A 10,701-nucleotide genomic window follows, 5' to 3' on the forward strand; every position below is an offset into this window, starting at 1 on the left:
GTTAGCTGCTATTGCCTCTGGACTACAGACTAATGTACCATAACCAAAGTGGCTCTTTTCTAGCTGTAGCTCCTAGAATGTGACCCAGCAGACAACATTTTGGCAGAAATTAAGTAATCTAGCAATAGCAGAAGTCATGAATCTAAGCTTGAGATGCAAAGAAAAGTAAATTTGGAGAAAACAAAGCATCTAAACAAGGGAAAATATGTATTTCATAAGAACATTCCCTGATAACTAATGAGGTACCCGTGCTTTGCACAGGTTAGACTCCTGTTTAAACAACAAGACCTTTAATGGTCTACTACAGTTACATATTAGTCAAACTCATGAAAGTAACAAAATTAATGAAATTTTATTGGCAAAAATCAAGTTGGATGTGACCTATGTAATTCAACAGAAGTGAGACTCAGTTTAGTTTATCAAAATACTTCAGTTTTCCAGCTGGATCTGGAATTATCTGTGCAAGAAAGAAAAAGGAAAATGTTAGTCAAGAACCAAAACCACACAAACACAACAAACTATAAAACTAGAAAAGCATAGTAGTTCATAATATGATGCTAAGGCCAACACATCAGCAACACTGAAGAGTAATTTATCAGTTGACTTGACACTAGGTTACTGTTTATCTCTAAAGGTACCTCAGAGCAGTAGCAGAAAGATTTAACTGACTGGGGGAAAAGAGAGGGCAGCCTACCAAAGGAAGAATTTTGACAGTTGGGAGCACATATATCTATGTTGCTTGCCCCAAAGGTGAGACATTTTAATAACATCTGTAATCAAGAGTCTTAGAACTTACTTACAGTTCTTCCCTTGGCCACCACACTCTCATGGCTTCCTCTGGTTTGATCTAATTAAATCAAACACATTTAGAAGGCATGGCTACATCTTTGAGAAAGGCTTTTTGAACTACTATGCTATTTAAATTATCTGCATCTTTTGCACAGAGGATAAAGAGAATGCTTATGTATTGGTTTAGATCTTTAAATTGGTAGTATTGGAGATGCACTAAGAGAGTTTTTTAGAAAATATGGTAATGTATTATTTAGGTGACCCATGGTTATGGAGGGCAGAACTTCAAAATATGTCTGTTAGGCCAGCCAGCCCTCTTTCATTTTAGAGTCTTAATATCCAGCTTCCCTCACTAAGACACTCCTCTGCTAGCTTGAAAGAGGTGACTCCTAGCCTCCAGTCATCCTGGGAAGTTTTCACATCCAGCAAAGAAACATGGTTTAACATTCCACAGTTTTTATTATCAATTACCACGCTCACTACCCTTCTTAGAGGCTGCTGGGACCTACTTTTTGTTGAGTCAGCTCTTAAACAACAACGCTCTGTCATCACCAGATGGTTCAGAAGAAAGCCACATGCTCAAATAAATGACAGTGATCTCATCTGAACTAGGCAGCTCAGACCTCTAGTGAAAGTTTCATTATTCTGCTGAGGCTTGATCCAAGCCAGAGAACACAAACAAGTTCAATGAGTGTTTATCTGAACCCTACCTCTTCTGCTTGTAGTCACATGTAGGGGAGTAGTAACAAAGGAGGAAGCACTATTGCACAGCAAAGCAGTGCTCTCTGCTGGAGTTCTGACAGTGGCACATTGGCTCTGTCAGATAGTACAGCAGCCTGGGAACTTGTACCTTTCTTCTTTTGGGTAGTGCCTAGGATCCACAGTAAGACTCAACAGAGCCAAGAATTTATATGGACAAATAACTGAGAAGGTAGGAGAGACTCAAGAGTTTCCAACTTCCTCTCATCAGGTGTTAAGAGGAAAAAAAGTTTTTGATCATGAACTCATTGCTGCTCAAGAGTTTTTGTTGACACACAGGGAATGTGAAACAACTGGAATATGTCTAGTGTGCAGGAAACGAGCTCCTAATTAAATCAGTAGTAATCCAAAAGCTGTAACTATAATAATGTGAGATTACTCATATCATCTCATTGAAAGTTGCAAAGATTTTGGATTTGGCTTTAGTGGAAATGGTAACAGTGTTTTTCAGTAGTATGTGCATTTAAATAAAAACAGTTACTTACTGTTTCACTGCCAGGTTTCCAACCAGCAGGGCAAACTGGAAAAAAACCAAAACCAAGCACAACGTTAAATGTGTTTTTAGACACACATTTTTGAGCACAATATTCTCTTTCTGAACTTAAACTAAAACAACACACAAGTGTCACATGTAAATGTCTGCAACGATTAAATATGCAGTTTTCTTTATACATGGGATAGTGTCATAACATTTTGTACCTGATACCACTTCCATTAACTGGAAACTGCGTATCTCTGGATGGATGCCTGTGCCTTGGTTTAATTCTCATGGCCCTCTAGACAAAGTACTGGCAAAGCAGTATCTGACAATGAACACCTCTTCTAGTAGAAACAAAAGTTTCATGATAAAATTCAGGTGACTACATGGAGACCTACCTTTCTTTCTTTAAAACCAATGCTAGGGTAAATTTTTTAAGCAAAGAAATCAGTTCAAAGATTCCACAAGAGACTGAGTGATTTTATTTGGAGCCTTGCTCCAAAGTAAAGGGATTATAGCATGTGGTTAACATGCAGTGTGGCCGAGAGCCCTGTGACCACCTGCAGAGTCACACATTCTGGAGTGAAGCTCTTATCTGTTCAGAGCTCTCCCTCTGAGGCTTTAGCCCAATGAGTTATGCCTTATTACACTGCTTTGAGGCGTGCTGTTAGACAAAGCACCACAAATGCAATTAGGAATTTTGGAGAATTTTTCTTCTGTGTTCTGTGCAAAGAATTCAGTAAGGTGCCTAGGAAGGCATACAAAAGCCAGTGAGATTCCACGTAGAGCTGGAAAAAAATGTGGTACTCTGGAAACACACTGCAGATCAGTATTCTGTAAGACAGCTTTGTAACTAAAGAAAGGCTAAATTTCCTTAGTTGCATGTGCATAGCCTAAGTATCAGCATTTATCTTTCTAAATCTGTACAGCAAAGCATGTAATGACTTGTACCTGCGGATAAAGCTGCTTTAAAATGCCAGGTGAATTGAGTTGAAATGGAAGTTAAGCTGCTGAACATGTGTATTAATATTTAAACAAATCTATGTGTTTATTTAACCACATTATTTAAAGAAATGTGAAAAGCTCACCCTATGCTTGAACTGGGGTAGTATGAATCCTTGAGACAAAGTAATGATCTGAAGCCAGTGAAAGCTTCTTTGTCAGGGGAAGGTGATCACATAGCACTTGTAAAGAAAACACAGGTGACGGCAGTCTGACTTTCACAGTATCCCCATGTATCTTGACATGAAGCACTCTCAATTACTTGTCACAGATCCTCAATGAATGACCCAGGACAAGGATGGCCTGCATCTCAATTATTTTGTACTGCCAGCAGGAACTGAAATATCTGGCCTTATTCTTCATGGCCTCACATTTTGTACAGACTTACGCTTCTGACAGATGGTTGTCCTGGTTTTGGCTGGGACAGAGCTAATTCTTCTTCTTAGTAGCTAGAATAGTGCTGTGGTTTGGGTTCAGTATGGGATTTGGTATGAGAAGAGTGTTGATAATGCACTGATGTTTTTAGTTGTTAGGAAGAGATCAAGGACTTTTCAACTTCCCACGTCCTGCTCGTGTGCAGGTGTACAAGTAGCTGGGAGGGAGCACAGGCAGAGCACTAGACCCAAACTGGCCAATGGAATATTCCATTCCGTATGTCATGCTCAGAATATAAATGGGGGGAGTTGGCTGGGAGGGGCAGATCGCTGCTCAGGCATCGGTTAGTGTGTGGTGAGCTACTGCACTGTGGATCACTTGTCTTTTCTTGGGTTTTATTTCTCTCTCTTTTTGTTATATTCCTTTTCATTACAATTATTATTATTATATTCCTTTACTATTATTTTATTACTACTATATTTTATTTCAATTATTAAACTGTTCTTATCTCAACCCATGAGTTTTACTTATTTTTTGGATTCATCTCCCCTTTCCACTGGGAGCGGGGAGGAGAGAGCGAGCAGCTGCGTGGTGCTCAGCTGTTGGCTGGGGTTAAACCATGACAATGGTACAGAATGCCTTAATTCAGACTAAGGAATGCTTTATGCTCTGCATTCTCATGGATGTGAAGCAAAATGTGAATTACTATTCTAGAAACAACCTGTGGAGGTACGGGGACCATAGAATCTTGTAGCATGAGGCTAGTCTCTAAGGCTGCTGAGTACCTTCCAAAAAGCTACAAATACAGCTTCCAGTCTAAGCAAAACAATCTTCAGCATGAAAGTATTTAAAAGAGCACCTTCTCCATGTTTGTCTGTGTATTGGAATGCTTGTACTAAACGAAGCGTTTCATCCACTGATCTCCCAACAGGAAGGTCATTCATCGTGATCTGTCGAAGGATTCTCTTATCGTCAACAATGAAAAGGCCTCTGTGAAAATATTTTTTTTGTGTGTGTTAGGAAACAGAACTAATTACAGTGTTGTGTTTAAGCACTATTTCATGTCTGCTGAATGGGAGGAATTTGATCTCTGCAAACACCATCCAATACCCACCACCTTAGAATACTAGTAACCTACTATTCTTTACATGGGCTATCAGATACATGAGCTGAGGGTAAGTTAAAAACAAAAAAGGATACTTCTCTGCAGAACATGAAACTAAGCTTTGGCAGGCCCTGCCAGGGGATGTTGCAGATGCTATCATGTTACAGGGATCCCGAAAGCAACTAATAAAGTTTATGAAAGATGTCTCTCTTGAGGCCATTAGTTACCCTCAGTCTTGACTCCACTTGGACTTGGGGGTCCCTGAGTAACTGCAATTCTGGGAAATTCTGCATGTTTTCCCTCCCCTAGGTACCTGCTGATGACTGCTATTAAATAGGATATTAACCTCCACCCCTGTTTTGACCCATTAGGGCTATTTTTTTGTGTTCTTCAATATTTATTTTGTCTCTCGGCATGAATCCCCAAGTAAAATATGCTCTCAAAGAAAGATTTCAAATGCTCCTTTAGCTATAGAGTAGTAAGTACTATCCCAGCAAAAAAAATCCCAACAAACCGTAATCAAGTGAAATACCTAAGTGTATGTCCTTGATCTTCCAGATATACTCCATAATCCTTTGAAATCTGGTGTGTCAAGTCTGAAAGAAGTGGAATCTTCATAGGTCCAAGTCCTCCTTGTTTTCGAGGAGTATTAATCCTTTGAAAGAAATGAGATACAGATGTATTTCTCACAAAGATTTATATTCCCTACACAAAATTAGAAGTCATAAACCAGAACAGTACAGACAGCAGGATTTAGTGCAAGCGACATTTTTTTTGTTCTGCACACAACAGAGATGAATACTATTTATGGTTCGAGCAAAATGTTCAGTAGATCTTTTGCAGTTTTTGGCTACATCTATTAATAATGACCTCTTTCTTATCAGTCATATTTGCTTTATACAATGTGCTCATGAATTGGGACAGTGTGATGCATTTACAGACACTTCCATCCTTATCTTTTTTTTTTGTATATGCAGTATTTTTTGGACTGAGACATGATGTATTTCAAGCAATACATATTAAACAAGCTTCAAAGATAAAGGTACTTTTCTGCACTAGGGTTAATAATTTTTACCACTGAAAAATATTTTAAGCATTTGTATCAATAGCATCACACTTTTACACAGTATGATATACCTACATAGGTTAAAAATCTGGGGATACCGTTCTTCAGCTAAGGTAGACCCATGAATAATTTTTAGATAAAGGCAAGGATAAGATACATACCATGCTAAGTGAGTGAACTTTGAGTCCACAGAACATGCTACTACTTCGGTATTTATTGCTCTGAATTCTTCAATTCTGTCACTGAAGGCGATTATCTCAGTTGGACATACAAATGTACTAGATAATTTAAGACAAGATAAAGTCAAAATTTCATGAAACATCCAGTAAGTTCTCTGTTTAACTTAAAATGGTGTATTCATCATAAATTATTTCAGCTTTTACTTATTTTTTACTGCTTCTTCAAGTATTTAACTGAAATGCTGCCTGACAAGTCTTCCAGCCTTAGACTCCAGCTTAGTTACATGATTTATTACTGAAGATTATAAACCTACAATTAGTTTACAGTCTGGATTCAAGCGTTTTTACGCTTACTTTCTTTTAGACTTTATGAACATTAAGTGCTTGAATTTAAGCACAATTAGCCAATTTTTCTCAGAGGTACATACTATAATTTGTTGCTACTGTGCATGTCTGCAAGTTTTAACTATTTTGACATGAACTTATTCCACTACAGAAGAAATAAAGTGGTAAAGATCACAATTTCTAGGGCCTTGAAGCTAAGGGCCAAGAGCTACTTTACTTCCTTTATAATATTATGGTAGTTATGCATCTCTGTCCTCTTTTCCTCATTTTGAGGAAAGAAATGGGATTGTCTGGTGGAAAGCAGAGATATTTTCACTCAGCCAGTTAAGTATTCTAAATAAAGAAGGGTAATGGTTGAGTGTTTTTAGGATGTTATGGGATGAGCTTAAAGGGAAAATGCCACCTCCCAGATACACTACATACACTCTAGAAAATATAGATGGGGTGCTGTCTTCTATTTGCACCAGTGATTTACAGCATCACACAGAAAGTAAAGGTTGCCTGACTGGGTACTACAGACTGAAAGCTATTTTTTTGGGTGGAGACACAAATTAGTGGACACACTTATTAGGACAAAGATTGTGTTGCAATTTTACCAATGCATGAAGAAAACACAAATGCAAAGAATGTATTTGCTTCTGTCACTCATTTCTTCTCCCCCAAACCCTTACCAAACAAAAAAACAAGACCTTTGAAAAAAAAGAAAATTACTGACTGACGAGTGTAGGGCAGCTGCACTCAGTCTTGGTATGTCTACACTGGTCTTACTTACAAGTCAAGAGGATAGAAGAAGAAGACAAGATATTTTCCTTCATAATCCGTTAATTTCAACTCTTTAAACTCTCCATTAATGACTGCTGTTCCTTCCCAGTAAGGTGCTGGCTTGGAGACTGAAATAGGAAGGACATTCAGTTAAAAGTCAGAATGCGAAGCACGTGTTCAAAGCTGTTCATTAGCTAGCTGGTGTGCAAGGACAACTGTTCCTCCTTTTGCTTGAAAAACAACCTACTGGACACAGTTACAAAATGAAATTTTCTTACCACTTAAAAAAGTTCACAGCTGGCAGAGGTTACAGGATGATGAAGACATGTAGGTTTCAGTACACGTGGAAAGCAAATATTTTGACCAACTTGTGCTTATACGTGAGCCCTCTGAATCACTGATAATCAAGGGCACACAAACCTTATCTGGGCATACTGAACGAACCACGTATGCACTACCAGCTCATGGCAGAACAACCGTTAGACTGAAGGAGAAACTGTTTAAGACTTCAGGAACCCTCAGGATTTGGTTTTGAATAGCTGTTGTGAACCAGAAGCATATGATGGTTCAAATTCATATTGTTACTTTTTAGCCATGAAAAACTACTTGGAATTCAAGTCCACAAAAAATACATGCTAGAACATTTTTGGAGACAAATGCCTAAAAATACAGTGTATATTTATTAACATACAACTCCTAAGCAAATTATAACTTGAAGATAGTTGTGTTTAAAAAAAATCCAATTAAAACACATGAAATGTATTTACTATTCCTATCAGAAGGGATTAACCTTGAATTTAAAATATTAAAAGTGAAATCTGCCAGGTACTGTTTTCATAGTAATGCGAATTCTGAGACAAAGGATGGGGTATGCTGGATGTACAAGGCGATCTAAATACACTTGTGATGTAAAGGACATTGACATACAGCTCCAGGAAACCGAGGAAATGCTGCTGACAAAAATATATGGCATCTTAATTATCTGGATGACTGTGTTGTTGGGCTCTCCTTTTCTTAGGACAACCCACAGCCGTAGAATAAGTTAGTGAGGATGTATAACAAGGACTGCAAAAAATACCCCAAATCATCAGACAGCTCGTGCCCCTGAGTGGGAAGTCTGGTTTCACTTGATATAATTCACAAAGGATGCAGCAATGCAGGTACAGAGAGTCAGTCGGTATGACTGATAATTTCAGTTTACATTTTTTGAAGAAATGCTCTTCTTCCCCTCAAGTCTTCTGCAGAATTCTTTCTGATCGGGTATCAAGCCCCCGACTTCTAATGTCTTTTTATTGAGTCTTTGCAGGTATGGGACTATTTTCAAGTGAAAGCAAGGATTAACCTCCAAGTAACTTCAAGGTCTCCAAAAATGTTTCAAATATGTTGCTTTTTACAAAATAGTGACACCCCAAATCTAATCTCTGTAGCAAAACATTCTCTTCATCTGACTTTCAGATTACGAGGGAGAAGGAAAAGCAATTAAGTAAAATATGTATCTTGACTCCCTTCCTAAATTAAGGTGATTTTTGGGGGGATTAAAAACACGTCTGAAATGCTGTAAGAATTTACATTAGGAAGGGAGGAAAAACCAAACAGTGTTAGTTACAAATATTTTGGCTGGTTTTCCATTTTTTTCGTAGCATGTTTGCAAACGTTTAAAACAGAAGTCATGCCCTGGCTTGGTAAAGGAAAAGGATTTAAAGCTGTAAATTCTCACAGCGAAGATAGTTTCTACACGACTTGCCTCTCTTCTCTGTTCTGCAGAGCGGCACTTTTGGGGAGCATCTGACCACTTGAACGGGTGCCCCTGACATCTCCCTGCGACTCAGCTAAACAAAACGCTTCTCTATATTGTTTAAAGCGTTTCCCTTCGCTCATTCGCTACCTCTGGAACCACAGACCTTGCTAAGGGTCTGTGGAGCGTTAAACTCGCCGCCACTTCCCCACAAAGACGTAGGGCTGGAAGGGGCCGTGCCCCCTCCCCGGCCCCGCGGAGGGCAGCAACCGTGCTGCCGCGGCCCGGACCCCTGTGGGGAAGGGGCGTGCGGCCGCTGCCACTCCCGCAGGGACACCCGCGACCAAACCGCGCCGGTCACGCCGCGGGGCGGCCGTGCAGGGCCCGGGGCTGCTCGAGCCGGTCCCCCGGCCGCCCGCCGGGGAAGCGCCTCTCCGCCGCGGGGTGTCGGGGGAGAGAGAGGGGCGGGAGGGCCGGAACCCCGCCGCCCCCCCCGCGGCGCGGAGCGCCTGACGTGGCGCTGCCGCCACCGCCCCCCCGCCCGTCCCCCCCCCCGCGGCCGTTAACGGCCCCGCGCGCTCCCTTCACCCCGCGGCACAGCCCGAGAGGAGGAGGAGGAGGAGGAGGCGCGTTACGGGCACCTCCCGCCCCGCCCCGGCCCCAGGCCGCCCCTCAGCGGCAGCCCCCGCCCGCCCCGCCCGGCACCTACTTTTGGCCTGGCTGAGGTGCAGCGAGTGGTCGGACACCGGCACCCGAGCCGCCTCCCCGGGGTACACCTGCCCCCCCGCGTAGTAATGGCACTGCTCGTCCCCCCGCTGCCGCGCCGGCCGCGGCTCCTCCGCCTCCGCCGCATCGCCTCCCCGCGCCGCCGCCGCCAGCATCAGGAGCAGCAGCGCGGAGCTCCGGGCCTTCGCCGCGCCGCCCGCCCGCAGCCGCCGCCGCGCCGCCTCCATAGCCCGCCGCCCGAGTGCACGTCCCGGCGACGGGGAGGAGCTTGGTCGGGGCGCTCTCACACGCTGCCGGCCGCAGGGCCGCCCCCCACCCCCAGAGCCAGCCCCCAGCCCGCCGGGGCCGCCCCCGGGCCGGCTGCGGGAGGAGAGGCGGAGGCCCGGGGCCCGCCGCGCTGCCCCCGCCCGCACAGCCCCCCCCCCAGAGCCGGCCTGCCGGTGGGGCTGGGCGCTGCCGCCGCCTGGGCCCCGGGGCTCGGGCGGGCCCGGCGGGGCTGTGGGCTCACGCCTAAGCCCCGGAGGAAATGGCAAATTGAGTATGTGTGTAGAGGAGAAAAGAAAAATGGTGTATGTGGGGAGAGGGCGTGCGTGCAGCCCCGTGCGTGTGCCTGCAGAAGGAAACTCTCTGCCAACATGTGAGATTTCCCGCCTGCTATCTCTCCTATCTGCGGCAGCGTGGGTTCTGTGGGCATTTCATCACTCGCGGTCACACCAATCTCTGCCAAGTGCAGCTAGTACGTTCTGTCCTAATTGAATACCCAAAATGTGAAAAAGCATACTGCCTTAGGTCTGAAATCTGGAATTGCTGTCAGCTGGGCAGTAATTTGTGAGCAAGCTCCACGTTGTGCATGTGGTGGCTGCATTAAGAGCGTGGTTAAACAAAAATGAGACCACTAAGTGCCTTTTAATTCATAGAATCACAGAACGGTTTTGATAGGAAGGGACCTTTAAAGGTCATTTAGTCCAACCCCCCTGCAGTGAGCAGGGACACCTTCAACTAGATCAGACTGCTCAGAGCCACATTCAGCCTGACCTTGACTTTTCAGGGATGGGGCATCCACAACTTCTCTGGGCAACCTGCTCCAGTGTTTCGCGAACCTCATTGTAAAAAATTTCTTCCTTATATCTAGTCTAAATCTACCCTCATTTAGTTTAAAACCATTACCCTTTGTCCTATCCCTACAGTCCCTGATAGAGAGTCCCTTCCCATCTTTCCTGCAGGCCCCCTTTAAGTACTGGAAGGCTGCTGTAAGGTCTCCCCAGAGCCTTCTCTTTGGGCTGAAGAACCCCAACTCTCTCAGCCTGTCCTCATAAGGGAGGTGCTCCAGCCCCCTGATCATCTTCGTGGCCTCCTCTGGACTCACTCCAACAGGTCCAT

General features: G+C 43.4%; 1 protein-coding gene across 2 annotated transcripts; it reads right to left on the reverse strand.

Annotated features, from left to right (window-relative positions):
• Positions 1-333: 333 nt before the first annotated feature.
• PRDX4 (peroxiredoxin 4) lies at positions 334-9,573 on the reverse strand. 2 transcript variants are annotated; one of them, XM_074858636.1, is made up of 8 exons: positions 9,305-9,573; positions 6,871-6,988; positions 5,736-5,852; positions 5,041-5,163; positions 4,263-4,393; positions 2,034-2,068; positions 801-847; positions 334-457 (listed from the first exon to the last, which is right to left on the reverse strand). In XM_074858636.1, exons 1-8 carry the CDS (start codon positions 9,546-9,548, stop codon positions 454-456), a joined length of 819 nt encoding a protein of 272 aa, XP_074714737.1. In that variant the 5' UTR covers positions 9,549-9,573; the 3' UTR covers positions 334-453. The 2 variants fall into 2 exon arrangements, with proteins under 2 accessions (XP_074714737.1, XP_074714736.1); XM_074858635.1 differs by lacking the exon at positions 801-847 and having other exon boundaries at positions 9,305-9,571.
• Between the last annotated feature and the right edge of the window lie 1,128 nt (positions 9,574-10,701).

This window comes from Strix uralensis, chromosome 2 (genome assembly GCF_047716275.1).
Source record: "Strix uralensis isolate ZFMK-TIS-50842 chromosome 2, bStrUra1, whole genome shotgun sequence".
Taxonomy (NCBI): Eukaryota; Metazoa; Chordata; class Aves; order Strigiformes; family Strigidae; genus Strix; species Strix uralensis.

Bases quoted from the DNA above. Each gene is read 5' to 3' on its own strand.
- PRDX4 (XM_074858636.1), bottom strand. From the start codon at position 9,548: ATGGAGGCGGCGCGGCGGCGGCTGCGGGCGGGCGGCGCGGCGAAGGCC. The intron at 5,853-6,870 runs GTAAGTAAGACC...TAAATTATCTAG, and splicing joins TTCTTCTATCCTCTTGACTT to TACATTTGTATGTCCAACTG. The intron at 5,164-5,735 runs GTATGTATCTTA...TTTCTTTCAAAG, and splicing joins AAGTTCACTCACTTAGCATG to GATTAATACTCCTCGAAAAC.